At 35.7% G+C, this 19,469-nt stretch overlaps 2 protein-coding genes across 4 annotated transcripts in view; both read right to left on the reverse strand.

The window, feature by feature from the left end:
* sorcs3b (sortilin related VPS10 domain containing receptor 3b) overlaps positions 1-19,469 on the reverse strand; it is a 61,669-nt gene that overhangs the window by 33,753 nt on the left and 8,447 nt on the right. For both annotated transcript variants that reach the window (XR_009425000.1, XM_059520172.1), the window contains exons 2-6: positions 9,596-9,663; positions 4,630-4,729; positions 4,382-4,540; positions 4,127-4,200; positions 1,806-1,870 (exon numbers count right to left, since the gene is read on the reverse strand). Coding sequence is in view for 1 of the 2 variants with exons in the window: in XM_059520172.1 (XP_059376155.1) it covers positions 1,806-1,870; positions 4,127-4,200; positions 4,382-4,540; positions 4,630-4,729; positions 9,596-9,663 (466 nt within the window). In the remaining variant the exon portion in view is untranslated. The remainder of the gene's footprint in view (positions 1-1,805; positions 1,871-4,126; positions 4,201-4,381; positions 4,541-4,629; positions 4,730-9,595; positions 9,664-19,469) is intronic.
* slc16a9a (solute carrier family 16 member 9a) overlaps positions 1-19,469 on the reverse strand; it is a 164,587-nt gene that overhangs the window by 16,953 nt on the left and 128,165 nt on the right. The window lies entirely within an intron of this gene.

A 19,469-nucleotide genomic window follows, 5' to 3' on the forward strand; every position in this document is an offset into this window, starting at 1 on the left:
GTACGCAACATTTATACATGAGACCCCTGGGCCCTCATTTATCAACAGTGCGTACGCACAGATGTGTGCATAATGAGTGTGCAAAAACAGTGTCACACAAAGTGTGGGATCTACCAACTGGTACTTAAACATAAGAATGTGCGTAAATATACGCACAACTCTGAGCATGCTTACGCAGATAATCTAGTGGTAGAATAGCGATACTGCAAAAAGAAAGTGCCGCTGCATGTTTCCTGTGTCCTTTAATTGCTAACACTCAATTTATAAATGTATAGTTCAAGCTAGAAATTTGCATAATTGATGTAAAAAGCAATAAAAGACACTGCAAAAAAAAAGGCTTATACTACTTTTTGTCTTGTTTGCATTTTGCAAAATGCACTTAATTTAGATTAATTAAATTATCCGTTTTTTTAGACTATACTAGACAAGACTAAATATCTTTTGCTTATATAGTAAATGCATCTTGATTTAATAATGTTTAGATATTTTAACTAGAAACAAGAAAATAGTAAGATAAGTGTTTTTTTGCAGTGCAGCTGGGAGGTCAATTGAAATGTAGCTATAGTGTCAAACCATGCACTGTGCAGAGAACGCGTTTTCAAAGAGTACGCTGATCTGTTTAGTGAAAGCACACAATGGCTTCTCAGTCGGTACCGCTTTGTTTTCCATGATTTTGGTGAGGACATTATACATTCACGTGATTTATAAAGTGAGGTATTGTCACCATATATGGTTTATTTGAGGCATTTCTTAATGCAAACGAGCAAGGTGCTTAAGAACTGCTTAAGAAGTGGGTTTCATCAACAATGATTACTTACAGTTGTGCTTAAGAACCGCGTATACACGTTTGATAAATATGGACTTTTTTTTGTACTTACACACATTCTGAATTTAATTCGTAGGACAAAATATAGAAACTTTTCTACGCATTGTTGATAAACGAGGGACCTGGTCTTTTTGCAAGCCCATTTGACTAATTAGATCAAAGGAGTGATTCATTTGCAAATCTGGCATCGCTAGCTCTGATTCTAAACTGCTGATAGAAAACACACAATGACATTAGGATTTATCAATAATATTTTACAGGGGCACAGTGGTATTTTACTGTAAAAAGGGTCTAGCGACACCCCTGGCTGTGTGAATGTCTTTGAATTGCAGCTCACTAAAGTCCAATTCCTGTCATTCCAAATCAGCTTCCTTCAGGGTGTGGCCAATTTGCAGCTCATGAATTGAAAAGGAGCCAACTCTTCAATTCAGAATTCTGCCCAACTCTGATTCCACATGCCTGCTCTACTGTGAAGGCATGGACAGATAAGATTGCCTATTAAATAGAATGGACTGAAAGAACTGGTTCAAATCCATCTTTTAGAAGAAGTTTGATTATTACCGCCTGAAAACTAAAGAAGTTTTTGCCACCTTCTCCATTTCCTAGTGCTTCAAATTTAGTTTGGTGTAACCACTGCATCACTCATAACACATTTAAATGTATTGCTGTTGTTAGACTGTCCATAGCTTAGGGCCTGTTGTGTTTTGTCAGGCTCATATCAATAGAGTTTAATGCACAACACTGTCCCACAAGGATAAAACACAAGTGCAACAGTCTGCCAGAACGAAGCAAGAACCATTTACTATTGAATTTACTGTTGTCCACAATTCATCTGTTCATTTTTCACTGCGACACTGGAAAAAAAAGAGCATAGAAAGCATAGGCGAGAGTGCTAGGAGGGAAGAAAGTGAAACTAAAAAAAACAGAAGAAAGACAGACAGGATTTAAGGGGCAAAAGAAGGAAAAGAAAGAGACTAACGTCCACTGTCAGTTCGAGCCTCGATGTGCACCAGGTCTGCCTCTTTATCCAGACCACTCAGCGCCCTGAAAATGAAAAAAGAAAAAGACAGAAAACAAAAAAGAACAGAAGAGAAGAAAACAATCAGGAAGGGCTCCAGTGGAGAGGAGATGAAGAAGGAAGGAAAGAGAAGGAGGTGCCAGCAGGGGACGGACGGATGAGTACGGTAATAGCATGAGAGTGATGGAGTGATGGAAGAGTAGAGGGGAAGGATGGAGGGGTAGTGATGGACAGCATAATTCCCCTGCTCCAGTAGGAGACAGTCTGTCTCCAGTGAATCCTTATTGTTGCTCTGATAGCAATTAATCACACACACACATACACACAAACACACACACAGCTCGCTCCCACAAACCATTCTCCATCGCATACACACTTTCATTTCTTACCTATTTCCACGTGTGACGCACATACACTCTCGCCATCATATCCTCTTTCTGAAGTTTTTAATCATCTTAACGCCTTGTCTTTTGTGATCCATATTTTCTTCTGAGACAATTTGAACACAATCACAATCCGATATCTTACAATCCAAAATTAAACCTTTCAGTAAAAATCTGATATTCCACCTCTACAGGTTTGATATTAAGTCCTATTTACAGTCTCAATCTCAAATTAATATTAATCTCAATCTGAATTTAAGCATCTCTCTTATTGTATGTCTGATATTAAACCCCTTCTTTTAAACGTCTCTATCAATTCCAGTGTGACATTAAAACCCCTTAAAAGGTTTTTTTTTTTTTGAGATCACAAAGTAATTTTCTTGTCATTTCAACATAAACGTTTTCATGTGATCTTAATTTGGAAACTGCATGCTGCTCAGCATTTCTATGGTCAGCTGCAAACTGCAGAAGTCCTGGTCCCTCGAGTTGGCAGGCAATGAAATTAAAGATAAAGTTGTAGCCTCAATCTCAAGTGTCAGACTGTGATTTGGAAGAGGTCCATCACTGACAGACATTGAGATATATCAGCTGGAGAGGGTTCCTGATGAAAGTAAAACCAATTTGCTCATCTACGACACAGCATTTGTATATGTTCACTACCATTTAAAAAACATTACAAAATCATGATTTTTTAAATAAATTCAAACTTTTATTTTAATGCAAGGATGCATTAAATTAATCAAAAGTGGTAGTAAAGACATTTATAAAATAGAAATATACATATATATTTTAAATACAATTTTTATTCATTAAAGAATACTAAAAATATATATATTTTTATAATTTACTTTATATTTATACTAATATAAAATGTATAATTAACTTGAACCTGAAACGTCAAAAATGTTTTTTTTATATGTAGAAATTGACATTAATTGCGACTTATAAATAGTGTAAATTTATTGTTCATTGTTAGTTCATGATACCTAAAGCATTAACAAATCAAACTTTATTGGAAGTTTTACCAAAATAATACTACATATAAACGCCTTCAATAATCTCAGTCCCAGTCTATGAATAAAACACTTCTCAAAATCTCAGTCTGGAAATAACCCTTCTTTCAATTATCTTTCTGAGGTTCAACATCTCTCTCAATCCCATTCAGATTTTAAACTTAGACTTGGATAACTGAAGGGGGGGTTAAACTTTCCTCTCAAACACAGTCTGATACCGAGACCTATTATAGTCTAAGGTTAAACTTTTTCCATTTTCCCTTTCTGTAAGTCACCAAACCTGACGAAGCAGGGCTTCAGTGACACAAACACAATCAGAACAGTATATGTGTGTGTGTGTCGCAGTACAAAGCAGCAAAGAAAAGATGTTTTGTATATATTTTTGAAAAGATGTAGAGAAATGTGTGTGGACGTTAAACCTAGGGGTGAAGACATGTTGTTGATTGTCTCCACAGCTCATCGAGCATGTGACAGGCAACCAGTTATTTTGACTACACCTCACACAAACACAGAAAACTCACACTGATGGGATTAAAATATAAAGCCTGATCAAAATTCCAACCATATGCTAATATGAAGCACAGGGGAGAGAGAAGTGACATGACAGTGAGATAGATGGAGGTAGATAGAGAAAGAGAGAAGGGAAAGAGACATACAAAGTGTGTGCATGTAAGTTTATCAGTGTCAGTGTTTTGGATGTAGAGAGTGGGTTTAATATTGGATTAATTTTCAGTCTGTGATAGTGTGTGCGCGCATGCAGGTATATTCTTGCAGTCAGATTAATTTTCAGTGTGAAATTGCACTGTAGGCGTGTTATATGAGATTGATGATCAGTAAAAAAATTACTCCGTCTGTGTGTGTGTGTGTGTGTGTGTGTGTATCGTACCAGTAGAATCGCCCCGGAGTTACTCTCTCATGAACAAGAATCCACTTTTTACCAAAGTCCATCGAGCTATAAAGCTGCAGCCAAAAGAGAAACAGACACATTCACTGTAAGATCCCTAACTGCAGCCAACAAAGGTAATTATCTTGCTCACACTTAATTATCCACATTATCTGCTTTTAATTGTTCAGTAGAAGTAGAACCTCTTGAGGCTGTGCAAGTGTGTGTGTGTGTGTGCGTCTCTGTGTGTGTGTGTACCCTCTGATCATGGCTATAGGCCAGTATCCAATTCTCCTGAGTAGGGTGAAACAGAAGACTCATGATATAGAAGTTAATATTGAACTTTTGAAAAGTGGCTCCTTCATCAGAACTGATAAGTAAACTACTCTCCACCTCCGGATCCGATAAAATCAGGATCTGAGGAAGAGGAAGAATTAAATTAGCTTGATATTTTCTATCTGACCATTTAATACGTCAGTATCTCTGATGCATTTGAACACACTCACCTTCCTTTTATTGGTCGGACAGACGTACAGATAGCTCAGCATCGTTCTGATCATAACTTTATCCGTCAGCTTCTCGTATGTTGTCCCAAAATCTACTGACCTACAAATACAAATAAAGGTCACTGATGTGATGCCCATGTTTTATCAGTTTATTTATTTTAAATATGGAAACACTTTACATTTGTTAATATTAGTTAACTGCATTAGTTAACATGAACTAACATCATTTATTAATGTTAATTTCAACATTTATTAAAACATTTCTAAAAGTTGTATCTGTTAATATTATATAATGCAACTTAGCTAACATGAACCAACAATGTATTTTTATTTAATGAATTATACAAGGATTAATAAATACTGTAACAAATATATTGCTTATTATTATCTAAAGGGATAATTCAACCAAAAATGTCATTTAATGTTATTATGTCATTAAATACTCACCCTGATGTCATTCCAAACCCACAAGACCTTTGTTCATCTTATATTTTGGATGAAATCTGAGAGTTTTCTGACCCTGTATAAACATTATTTTAGTTTTCTTTGCACACAAAAATATTCTCATAGCTTCATAACAATATTGTTGAACCACTGATGTCACATGGAGTTTTTTAATGATGTCACTTACTTCCTTTCTGGGCTTTTAACGTACTAGTTGCATTGCTATCCATGGATGGTGGATCTCTTGAATTTAATAAAAAATATCAAAAAAAAATTTGTTCTGAACTTTAGCGAAGATCTGACGGGTTTGAAACATCATGAGGGTGAGTAATCTACTGTATATGTTTTATGTAATAAAAGTAATCTTTTTTGTAAAGTATTATATAATATTAACAAATGCAACTTTAGATTTTTATAATAATGTATTAGCAAATGTTTAAAATCACTTTAATAAATGTTTCAGAAGTATTTTTCTTTGCTTCATTTTAATTAACATAGTAAACAAATAATGGAACCTTATAAAGGTTAAATTAAATTAAAATCCCATTCATACAATAACTTGAATACACCTCTTCTTTGGTAATCTACAAAAATCCCAAACTATGACATTTATAGGTTAGTTATTCATGTTTGATTGCACTGCACGAGTCATTAAACTGAAACTTCTTTTTTTTAAATGCCGTAGAAGTTTTTTTTAAAACAATATGCAATAAGCAATATAAAAAAAGGTCAAAAGTGACAAAAGAGCCTTATGTTGAATATACAGCTGTATGGATCAGGATTTTGGACTAGTTATATTTCACAAACCTTTTCCCAGGAGGACAGAAATCAAACAACCAAAATGTCTTGTTGCCATCCCAACTGGTTAGTACAAAAACTCAAAATAACATGGACATGTGGACATAGTCTTTTTCCTTTTATTAGAAAGGTGCAATAAAAGGTGACAGGAAACATCATGGGCCATGTTAGAACCCGCATCCTCCACGCAAGCTCTATAACACGACGTGTCAGGAGCACGGCGCCACATCTGCAGTGAAGCTGAGATTTTCAGAAGTCATTGGCGTAATTAACTGAAGCTGTTGTGTATGCCCACGTCTCCGTTCCATCGGAACTCATTAACACCGTCTCTTCTCCAGCAGGTACGACAGCAGACGGGAGAGTCTGCCGAACTCTTACAAGTATAATAACGCTAATGGTTTTAGGCCAGACAGTTGCTGGAGAAGCACACGTGTATGTGTCGTCTGAAGCATTATCTCCTCGAGTGCTCATCTCTGAATGCGCTGAGAGTGCTCATACTCTGACACTTTTACCATCGTATACAATTACACGGCCGTTCAGAGCTGTTGAGGTTATTTGGGTTGTGTAAGCTGTAGCGGGACAGGTGAAGAGGAAGATGGTTCTCTGAGCGCCCTCGAACGGGGCTGAGTGCCTGCCCTAAAAAGCTCCTCTGACGTTTCTGGTCCGGTCAAGCTTCCCTCTCTCCCTCTCTCTCTCTCTCTCTCTCTCTCTCCTCCAGCAGATCTGCACTGTACTCAAGAGGACATTACTCCTCCTCTCAGGGCAAATACGCCTGGGTACGTGTGTGTGATTTAACAATCGCATAGGCAGGATGGATACTTTTTAGAGCTTGTATCTTTATTTTAAAACACAGAAGAGTGTGATTAACTAGCTCCTCTGAATGAGCCGTGATTTGTCTTCATATTTTTCCCCCCTCCTTTTATGCTGCCAACAGCAACATTCATTAATCATTCATACTGTTATTACCGACATCATTTACTACAGCCTGCAAGCTGAGCTTTAACATTCACCTCTTTTAATAACACGATGCCACATCCCTCCCCCTCTACTCTCTCTCTCTTTCTTCCATTCACTCTCTCTTTGTTCCTCCTTCTCTCCCATTCCTCCACTTTCCTTTTCCTCATTTCCTGTTTATGCCATTTCTGTTTGTGGAAGTTTGATAATGGCTTTCTGTTTTTTCTCTCTGTAAACCCCCCAGCTCACCTCCCTCTCAGAGTGACACACACCAGGAGAAGAAATCTCATCAGGGCTTGCAGCCAAAAAGAAATTAAACAAAGCCTCCCTTCAAGGTGATTGCAGTGTGTATGTGTGTGCGAGCGCGAGCATTTGTGTCTATGCACGCGTTTGCAGTGATGGCATGTCGATAAAGGATGATGTCATATTACATATCCGTTTAATTATTGCAACAATTATTGTTTTCATTTTACTTTTAATTAAAATGAACAAAAGTCCATCCAACTATCAGCTGTACTAAAGACGATGATCACCTTGCGCTTGTGGCTACAATTACTCTTTAGTTCAATTCCATTTACATGCAGGTGTGATTTATAGAGTTTTTGTGTAAATCGCTAAGTGGAAAAATCAAGCACATAACTATAATAAGTGGTTATGTTGTATTATTAGGCTAATTTAAATAAAGCACTAATCATTTTAGTTTTGTCCCCAAAAATGTCAGATGTCCCCCATAAATATTTAAATTAAATTAAGGACAAAAAAATTCAATTCAAGATCTTTGAAGGCCTAATTCCATTGCAGGTCTGAACAGTAAAGAAGCATAAAAGTAAAGGGGCTATACTAGTTGAGACAGAACCAGTTAGCCATTAAAAAATTGAGGGTCTAGGGTTTTTAAGTTTAATTAAAGGTACTTTTATCGCAGTGAACTGTAGATTTCACTGGGAGCCATTTTAATGGATAAAATAGTTTGGAAATGCTCAAATGAGAAGCGCCCCAGTTGAGTGGGGAATTTTTAAAAAGACTCTTTCAGACAGCCAGAGAGAAATGCACCGCAGTAGTCTAATCTGAACCTTAAAAAAGCATACTAAAGCACGACAAGCTTCTCAGAAACTTGTAAAAAGCCAGAAAAAAAAGTGTTTTGTGAATAGTGAGGGTTTATAAATGAGTAAATGATTGTTCTCTGAGATGTGAAGTCGAAATTAATGGGTGGAAAAATCAAAAAGTGAGGTGACAGAATGTATAGTCAGTGCTTTCTTTCTTTATGTACAAGCCTGGCTTACACAGCTACCTTGCAATTCTTTTCTTTCCATTGTCTACACACTATGATAGAGAGAGAGAGACAGAGAGAGAGTCGGGTCATGGTACAGAGTGTCCCAGGAGAAGACAGGGATTAAGTACTTCACCTAGGGGCATATCAGCAATGGCCAGTGAAAGTGCTTCCGAGCAGAATTTCATCGCAGATCTTTGCCATTCATGTAGTCTGCTGTACTTGCCACTAACGCACTTGTGGCTAATGTACAAATGTGTGTTGATTTGTAATGGGCTGGAAGCGTAATACTAATACCACAGCATTATAAGATCATTTCATTCAGGCTGGTTCAGCAATGCTGCAGCAGTTAGAAGGTTCACACCGGTTACTATTGAAAGAATGCAAGCTTTATGTCCCTGCACTTTTCCAAGCACTGTTACAAACTGGTCCCTGTGCTCTCAATATAAAATACTGAGTAAAAAATATAGAGTCTGTAACAGACAGCAATGAGGAATGGCAAACTTAACATACAGATGGCATACAACAGATGATTCTGTATTTACATTAATTTATGATGAGCTGCCCTTCTAAAAGAAGTGAGCTTTATTCTATTGAACATGCACTATAGTGTGCTTCAAATCTCATATATTTAAGTATATTTAAAAAACAGTTTCTTACTACACTTTTTGTACATTTCTAAAAGTCCACTGTAATAATGTAAAACAAAATGTTTTAAGTTTTAATAATTGTTTAAATAGCCATTTGTCATACTTTAAAGAAGTTAATTCCACTTGATGTGTTGACTAACATACTAAAGCACGTGTAAAGGACTTTGATTATAATGATATACAATTTAATTGTATTATAATTGTAATATAATTGGTTAAAAGTGTAGGTACCTTATTAGATATTACATTTAAAGTTAATAAAATACATACTAAATTGCAATTTCATCATTACAAATGTGCAATTTAAAAAACATGAAAATACATGCTAAACAAGTTTCAACAGAAATTACATAAATGTATATTTTAGCTTACCATAAATGTGTCAGTACTTTCAGCAGTAGACTTTAACCATATTTCGAAAACAATAGGAGGAATTATGACATTTCATATAATGCTATACTCAAATCCTATATTTTAAAAAGCACTTTAAGTTAAACTACTTGCATTTAATATGCATTTAAACTATAATACATTTTCATTGAATTGCATCATCATGCAGTCATCATCCCACCTTCTTGATTGGTCAGTTATGTACGATGTATGCACACAATTGGTCAAAATACTTTTCTATCATTAATTTCAGCAAGTTTTCAAAACAATAGGAAAACCAAGCCAAATCCCAGTCACTTTAGGCAATTTAGAAATTTCAAACAGGACATGTCCGGGAAAAAGAAGACATATGGTAACCATAAAAAAAACTAAAGAGTACTTTGTTTCCACAAGCGGTGCCAGAGCACTGATGCTCAAATAACTGAATAAACTCAAGAGTTTCCATTCACAGAAGTAGGTTTACCTCCATAGCGAACTCTCCGTCACGGTTCCCAGGTTAAAGTCGAACAGTTTTGTCAAAATCAGGATCACCTGAAAGAAAAACACGCAGACATTTAACAAATCACCCAGCAATCTCCATTTACACATTTCCCCAGCTACAGTGCTCTTAATGTGCTACGCTAAATGATAAAATGTCTGTCAGCTAGCCTCGCAGTGATGGATGAGAGTAAATATCAGGTGTGAATTTTATTATCTTGAGATGACAGTAGAATAAGAGGCAATGCACTCAGAGCCAGGACAGCCTGATGGAGTTAATGATGATCAGGGGAAGAGAAGAGAGAGAGAGAAAAAAAACATGACGCTGTACACACATACGCTAAAACACAAATATGCTCAAACTGTCAAATGTCACGCTGAAACGTGGCAGGTAAAATGCTTTGCTCTTCCCACCTGACAAAACATTCTGAGCACACACTCATAAACAACAGCGAACAAACGAGCATCTGTCTTTTCACAGTGAGTTTTTACCACAAAAAAAGAAAGGGATAGAGAGAGACTTTGAATCAAAAGCAGACAGTAAGTGGTCCCTTTGCGACCACGACTGTGTGAGAACACAGTCTTCAGTATCGCGTCCACACACTAATGAATATTAGTCTAAAAGGTCCAATATTTTATTTCACACTCCATGATTGTTCCCTAATGAGAGTTCAGTCAACAGGAGTATTGTCATTAACCTAAAAGAGTGCGAAAATCGAGTAATAATTCACAAAACGGATGCGGATGCAAACACAGCCGTTATAGGTAAACCTATTCCAGCCTGTCGGCAGACTGTGACTTTACTTACACCGCTATACCAGGTCCTGTGTTTGCTTATGCGTGTGCGCGCAACCTTCACTCCTCACGGCCTCACCTGTGATGGGACGTTTTCATCTGAGGTTAATTAACCAATCAGAGGAGGACAAACTATTAGCATATCCAAATACAGCATATCTGAAAGAGCAGGACCCCAGTCAAACTCACTCAGCTTCCTGAACTAGCGAAACCACCGTGATACTAGAACTAATTACATCTCCTGAAAGAGCCAAAGAGAGAGAGACCGTGTCCATGGAACTGAAAATGAATATTAATATCAAAGTCGAGGTTTCTATTGTCCGTTTCTATGAGGTCAATAATATGTGCAGGGATGTTATGCAGATTTAATTACATTTGCATATGAATGGTGGGTTTGATCCGGTCATGTTCATGCTAAGATCAGATTCAGTTTAAAGATGAATGACTTACTGTCATATTACAGTCCATATGCTGAGGTCTATTCAGTCGCTTTATTCTTCTAACCTCAAATACATGAAAAAACTTTACCATTACATTCATCTTTTTGTTCTTCTACCTTTTGTTCTCTCTGAAATGAATGTGTCATTACATGTGAAACATGTCAACATTGTTGAAGACTCAACATTTCTGTCTTTTTCAGCTGGAGCCAGTATGTCATAAAATCCGTATTACACGCCGAATCCTACAACTGAACAATTCCATTTCCATAATTCCCATATCTATTTCATTTACTTTATTGCATTTGCCCATGAAATATGATTATCTAAATTGCAGCCTATAGTGTTGTATATGGCCATTTTGTTGTGCTCTGCGTGATACCATGGAAACAACTCCTGATAAGACCAATCAGTATCCACTGAAGGCTGCTCACTTGACAGTGACAACAAGTAGCAGTGAAATCAAAAACAATAACCGGAGTAAGAACAGATGGTATAGCACTACTAACATAGCTGATGTGTCTTCCAGAGGAAGCTGACAAAACATTTTACAGCTTTTGAGACTGAAACCCCAAGCCATCACTTTGGGAACCTTTTTTTTTTTCTTCTCAAACTGGATATTTACTCTGGTGCCTACAAGCATTAAAAACAGTAGGATTGACTAAAAGTGTACTGCTTGTGTGTATATTTTCATATTAAACAAAAAAAAAAAGACACAGTAAAAAAGACACATGTAATATGAGCAACCAGTTTTGGCCTATACGTTTTTTTTTTTCAACATTAAAATTACAAATGTCTACTGAACCTTAATTGTGTGGCCAAATATTTAACAATGTTAAACTGTAATTAAATATATGATCACATTAAACAATAATTTATTAATACAGAATATTCCAACGTTAATGTACACTGTAAAAAAAAAAAGTGTTATTTTAACTGTAAAATACTGTAAAATCGTATGGAAAAAACTGTTAATAGGTTAACAGTAAGTTACAGTAAAAACTGTAAAATATCTAACCAGACATTTCATGTAATTTTACAGTTTTTAGAAGTAAAAAAAAGAACAAATCAATGTATAATTTACAGTCAAAAGCTGTAAACTGATATTCCCAGAATTCCCTGCGTGACACTCCACGTTTGACTCTGTGCACCTTCTATATATTAGTATATACTTCTGCTTTGTGACGAAGCTACTTGTGATGAGCTTTGATTCTTCATGTGGCTCTCTATTTTATCACCTGCATTATTATGGTGGTTGTCTGTATGTTATTGTAAGCTTTATACTGTAAATGTTGCTTAACATGTTTTCCCATATTGCTATAAACTCATTAGAGGTCAGCAATCTGCATGTTTACCCCCCAAATAAATACAGAAAATATGATTTTTTTTGTTGCAGATTTCTATATGTTTGACCAATTCTTACATTCATAGTATGCACCTTTCTTTCTTTTTTTGCAAAAAATAAGCACCAAATTTTTTTGAATACTATTTTCCAAGTTACTATCCTACTTAAATTATTCAGTTTTTTTGTTTATGTTGTTGTGGACCATGACATTTTGAAGAAGACTCAAGGCTATTCTCAAAGAGGACCATAAGCCTTTCAAAATCCACTCATGGGAAATTATGATAAACTTGTAAACTTCAGCTTTTAAGCTATAACTTTTTAAAAATGAAATAATATATGGAGTGGGACAGGTTGACATTTTAAATCAATTTGTTAACTGAAAGTCTTACTTTCTCCATTTTTCTTTTGAAGCCATTATAGAATGTTCTTTCTTTTTTCTAAGAGACGAATAAGGCCTGTGAGGGTTTTCTAGATTCCTAGCCACAGAACATAAATGATACCGCTCTTGGCTTATCTAAATACAACTTGAACTGGGGAGTATTTTTGCATCAATACCTAAATTTGGGATTCAGTAGAATACCAGCCTCTGGCACCTCAACTAAATCAACATCTTGAGCAACAAATAAACAGCCTCAGGCAAAATTAAATGAAACTACTGTAGGACTGTCAAATAATGTCAATAATTCATGATTATCTCATCTCATCACTAACACATTAACACACCTAATAATGTGTATGTGTTGGACTTAGTGATTGCAATGCTTATCAAAAAAAGTAGATTTTTACAACTCAATTCTCCAGTTTATCAAAATGCACAGGAAATGCAAATTCAATCCAATGCAAAGCTGCAATGAGTAAATAACAATTAGTATTTACATTTACATTGTCTTAAGTAATGTTTTTACAATAATACAATATTTATTGAGCTTTGATGACAAATCCCACCAAACAAAAAAGGGCATATGACTTTAGATTTGTTAATCCCATCTGGATTTTATTTGTACATTTTCTTTTAGGTACAGAATGAAACAGCTTTAACGTCAAAAGATAAATGTGCTGAAAAACATAACACATTTAATGAATCTCACACATTAAAACACTCACTTTCATGCTTCAAGTCACAGAGCCTGAGATGCCAAACTATATGCTAAAGAGTGGAACATTATTGACTAGGCCAAGTAACGATATTTGCCAAATTACTTTTTTAGTGTTGGTATAGCAATCAACCCTATTGGAGAGTAAAACAGACTAGAGGCTCATGATTCCCCAGCAGGTTGTCTGAGGCAAAAATAACCTAGCAAACCACGCTTGTACCTGAAAGCAAACAGCGGCAATCTGGAACCGTAAGCACAGACAATCAAGAAATCAAGAATACCCATTTTAAGTGGAAATTTTACTGCAAATGACGAAGGCCATAATTAAAACGGTTTCCGAAACCCTACACAACAAAATCACATTAACATGGGTAGGTGATTAAAAAGTCTGTATGTTCTGTGTCAGTTTTTCGGTCAGAGACTTTGTTTTCAAACACTCAGATGAATTCAATTAAAATGGTGAAATGAAATGGAACTACCTGCTCATTGTTCCACTGGCATTCCAACAGCAAAATGCAGTCAGAGTAAAGCACTGAATTTTCCATTGCAATACTGTTTCTATGAGAGCAGAGAAACACATTCATTGTGATTCTGCTCTCAAAGGAGTCTCGCAGCACACTGTGACTTTTGTTTCACTCTGGTGGACTTCGCAGCTCATATCTCATTGTTTTTGGCACTAATTTGTTTCTGTGTACTGTAATACACCCTCTGAATTAGCGCCAAACTGAAATTTATGCTCACAATTTGAATAAAATACAAAGGACGGAGGAATCTTTATTCTCTCATAAATCCAGTGATCATGAACAGACTGGGCATAATATATCAGTTTAACTCTAGTGGAATTGAAACAATCCGTTTCGATGTGTGCTTGGAGTGTGTGGAATATTAATCCGACATTCCTCACTTTTTTATTTCCCCCGCTTTTATTCCCTTTTATAGTGTTTCCTCCTCAATCTGTCTTCTAGTGCTCTCTGAGTATCATGTTTAGATGCTGTCGCGTGAATCAATAAACCTCAAGGCATTAAAATATGTTACAAAATGGAGGGAGGGGATGGGATGAAAAAGTAGAATTGATTTTTTAAAGTGGTTCATTTTAATATAATACAGCTGTATTATCATATGCTTCGCATGTCTGAATAGTATAACGAGGTAGGGCAAAAATGGAGGTTAAATGGAAGGCCTGCATTAGTATCATAAATTCTGCGGTAGTAATCAAATCTTAGACACATTTGTACTAATATATTTGCTTGTTTGTGTCCAGTGCTTTATTTGGGGCTGTAGGGTATCATACCACTTTACACTCTAATGATAAACCATCAAGGTAACTGAAAGATCCTCTGTGTTTGCAAGTATGACTGAGTTCTCACAGAGTGATTTGAAATGCAGACACTCATAGCATGAAATACAGTTTACAGGGGTAATACACACAATAGATGAATTTCAAGAATGAGTTTGTGCTTTGGGGCGAGAGGCGTTTTCTCATCAGTCAAATAAGCAAAAGATGTGCGCTCTCACACACATACACATACCTAGAAAAGGAGAATACTTATTCATATTTATGTTTTATTAATGCTCACTGCTTTGCCTTAGGAAAATCCACAAATCATTGCATTGCTCGATTCTGCCTCACTGAAAATTTCAATCATTTTCACACACTTCTGGATCTTATTTTGTGTTTATTCACCAGAAAGCCTGGGGGCCACACAGGGCCATAATAAAAACTCTGTACATTATCCAGCTCCTTAAACATAATCCACAAGTACACATCTGCATATGAATATATGTGTGTATATATACACGACCTTCATATGCATCGCTCTGAGATGATCCCGTTAGAACGCAAGCAGGTGCACATATGCGCACACATTCATACACAACACACATACACACACAGTGCATAAAGTTTCTGCTGAGAGCAGCAGCCTTCATAACACTGCCAACAGCTGGGAGGTTTATTTTACTGCCCGATATAAAAAGAAACCTTCATGTAAGCATACACATAAACAAACACACATATAAATCTTTACGTGTAACCAAACTTAGATGTCTTGTGCATATTTTGAGCAACACTTTTTTGGGGGTTTATATATAAAATGCTTGTGTTTTTCACTCTTTCTATTGATAATTTAGATTTAGACTTTTCTACAGCTTCGAGAACTGGGCAGGAAATCCAGACTTCCGGTTGCAAAACTTGAATCTTCATTCATGTTTCTGACGAATCACTGGCACATGAGCTTCTGCCAACAAACATACATACACAAACAAGTCATAAAGTCATCGGCTTGTACTTTCGGTACTTGTTTTGCTATGTCCTCTTAGAAACTCTCAATTGACATAAATAACCAAATAATATCTAAATTAAAATCTGAATATGTTAAGGTGTAGGAAGGAATACATGTTTTTTTAAATTACAGAGGTAGGTTTTCACAAGTGACAATGACAATTTATTTACAAGTATACAATATAGCTTAACATACAAATGATAAATGAGTGCATGTCTTCTTGACGGCTTTATCTCCCCCCATGTAATGATTACATGCAGTTAAAAGTGCTCTGTTTGCGCCTTATTAAATATTCTGGACAACTGAGACATTCTGCTGATTACCAGGGAAATTAATTTGGACTTTCAGAGATTTTGAGCGATTTATTCCTTGGTTACAATAGCCAAACACAAATGCCCTTACATACTGTACTATATCTGTGCTATCATACAGCATTTTAATTTAATTTAAAGCATACATTTCATCATACATAATTTTTACAAGTGTAAGTTCTTTAAGAATGCTTGGTTCACACTTTAGTAGAATGACCCCTTTCATTGTAAGTGCATTACTAAACACAAAAATAAAATCATTATTTTCTTAAAACAATCAAATTTAAGTCCTGCTGAGTTTCACTGGTGTCAGGCATGTTTTACACAGGAGTGAGTAAACCGCTTCAGACTAACGCCTTCAGGGAGCAGGTGTGTACATGTGATGTATGGGTGTATCTGTATGTAAAAAAGAAGAAGCAGTAAATAGAGCCTACCATTAAAGAAAGGAGCCTTTTCTCCTTCAGAAAATCAATGTGCTTTCAGTGTTTCTTTGTCTATAAGAATAGGACGGTCTGTCCTGTGAATCCAGGGTCCCTTAAAGACAATAAAACCTCTGAAGAACCCTATGAGATACAGATCTCAACTATTCACCTGGAGAAAGCCAGTGCTGAACCTCCACACAAATAGGTGGTGCTGTCTTCATTGTCTACAAAAGAACTGTAAACTTTCTAGTGACTAAAACATAAAAAGTATACATAACATTCTTAGATGAGCCAAACCTGACACGTGAGCCTAGATAATCAAATTATAGTGATATTAATCTATAGTGTAGTTATCCTATATAATATTTAACAAATATAAACAAGATATTTAGTCTAAATTGTGTTCTAAACTTATATGAACTAGTGAATCCATGTATGCATAATAAATGGAAACCACTTTAACTTAAAGGTTAAGCTAAGCTTTTCATATTTATATTAAAAGCTTACGTTGAAAAATATATATGTTATTATAATAATTATCCTAATTGCAGACCACCGGCATTTTTTTTAAATCAACTGAAATTATTTATTTTATGAAAAAGCAAAGGAAACTGCACCCCCTGGCTGTGTAAACTAGTTTAACAGAGCTGAAATGTAATGTTCATCTATGGCATTTTTATCTCACTGAAACAACAACAAAAAATAAGCAAATAGAAAGGCAGACCATTTATTTTAAAATGCCTGTTGAGGAGAAACTTAACGATGCTCGCAGCACGTCATGTGAAGAATGAACAGAAACAAATGTGAAGAAAAAGAGAAGAGCTTTGGTTTTTGTCTTTGAAATAGAAAATAGATGTTAAAAGTATTAGATGAACAATAAGCTGTTTAGCTCCCTGAAAAACCTGCTGTGAGATTATTGGCCCATATAAAGCGGTAAATATTCATGGCCCTTCTCCACACAATGTTAAACAGAGGGGTTAGTCATTTTTAAAAGGATGTAGCCTTTTAGAGGAGATTTATTTTTCAGGCCTGCCACAGAACATTAACGCAAGCTGTCACTGGGGTTAAAAGGCTAGAAATATGAGAGAAAGTTTTGCCATTGAGATAAAAATAGATTGAACTGAGCTGTCATCTGAACAAAGTCGAAATAAAGAGAGTCAGAAAAGGTTGCATCATTAACATTAAAGACACTCAAGGGATTTAACTTTGACTTGAACGTATCTGCTCCCTGTAAACACAGATTCTGTGATGTCACTTCCTTTCTGTGGCAGAACTGGGTTATAATAACTTGCTCTCTAAATTTTGTGTGACCTCTATGTTATGCTATTTTATTTTGATCTGACTTCCTTTGTTTCTAGTTCCCTGGCTTCCTTTGCTCTTCTCCATGTCTTTCACCACGGTTCTCTAGAGTCTGGATACCCACTCGACCTCCGCTGCCTCTGCCTTTAATTAAAAAGACAGAGAGACAAGCTGACTCTCTACAGACCAATAATTAGACACACACACGGACACACACAGGTCTCAAAGACATTCACAGGCATACACACACATCAGTGCCAAGCGCACACACACACACACACACACACACACACACTCTTTCTCTCTCTCTAAAGACCAATGACAAATGCTCTCATCTCCCATCTCCAGGTCACTTCTGACACTTGCTCTCTACATCCCGGGAAAGTGTACAATAACCACAATTAATCTGCATGCTCATTAATATTCAGTACTGTGACAAAGCATGGTAGCAGCTCATAATGAATAAATCCGTCACTGTGAATCCCATTGGAGGGAAAAACAGGTCACTGGTCTGCATATATTTGAATGTGAAGGGTACATGGCCGCTTTCACATATCTTATTATTATTGAGCACAGTTTGTTATTGAGAAATGCAGTGGCCTCAAACATATTTTGAGACTTTATTCTCTACAAAATTTCTGTATTATATAAAGTAATATGTTATATAAAATTATTTAATATAATGTTACTTTTATTTTTTTGCATTTATTATAGGCAAAAAAATCCACACACACACAAAAAAGTTTGTTAAATTTCAAATTTAAACCAATAAATGTATAATTATACATGAAAAAGAAAGTATATGGACACCCTCTGGTGGAACATGACATAATTAATGTGATGAGCTGCACCTGTAGGACACCACTGTAAATTTGAGGGGAAATGATTTCTCCTGCGACAATTTATTTCAATGGTCGCCTTTAGATATCCTGTTGAATGTAAGTAACTTTGCAACTACATGTTAACTCACTTGGTAACACTTCAGTATATAAATTAATTCTCACTATTAGCTAGTTGTTAATTAGTATGCCTATTATTAACATATTGGCTGTTTATTAGTACTTATATTCTGACCATATTCTACATCCCTAATCCTATCCAATACCTCAACTTAACTAAATTTAACTTAAACTTAACTACCTACTAACAACTAAAAAACAGCAAATTAGGAGTTTATTGAGGCAAAAGTTGTAGTTAGTGGTTTGTAAATAGTGAGAAATGGACCTTAAAATAAAGTGACCACTAACTCTCATTAGTCATTAGAGTGTCACTAGCCTGTTAGGTTAGGTTTAGGGTTAGTAGAATAAGTGGACATAATTGCAAATTAACTTACAGTCAGTCCAATGTCTTTGGGGGACCATCAAAATAAAATGTTTACTAACACTTACAGCTTACTAACACTCTAATAACTGGTAGTTGACATAGTTACTTATAGTTAATAGAATGGCTAAATCCACTAAAACTTACCACAAAAACAAGTTTTACTTAAATTAGTTACAATATTTATTTTCCACAAGTTCAAGTGAATGTATCTACATCTATAATTATTAAATATATGGTCATATTTTTACTGTTACTTATGCTTTTTGTTTAAGTTATTATATTGTTTTAGCTTTTATATTCTTTTATCATTTAGACAGGACAGTGGAGAGATGACAGGAAAGTATTGGGTAGAGAGAGGAGAGCAGGACAAGCATAGGGCCTTGAGATGGGGAATCAACCTCGGGTCGCCATGAGCACAGTTGCGCTGTATATGTCGGCGCACTAACCACAATCTGCAATGACCGTATGCATATAATATTTAATACTAAATGCAGATTTTGTCATTTTGATTATATAATCAAGTGTTTTAAATTAAACCTGGAGCATGCCAGA

The sequence above is a fragment of the Carassius carassius genome, chromosome 32, assembly GCF_963082965.1.
Source record: "Carassius carassius chromosome 32, fCarCar2.1, whole genome shotgun sequence".
Taxonomy (NCBI): domain Eukaryota; kingdom Metazoa; phylum Chordata; class Actinopteri; order Cypriniformes; family Cyprinidae; genus Carassius; species Carassius carassius.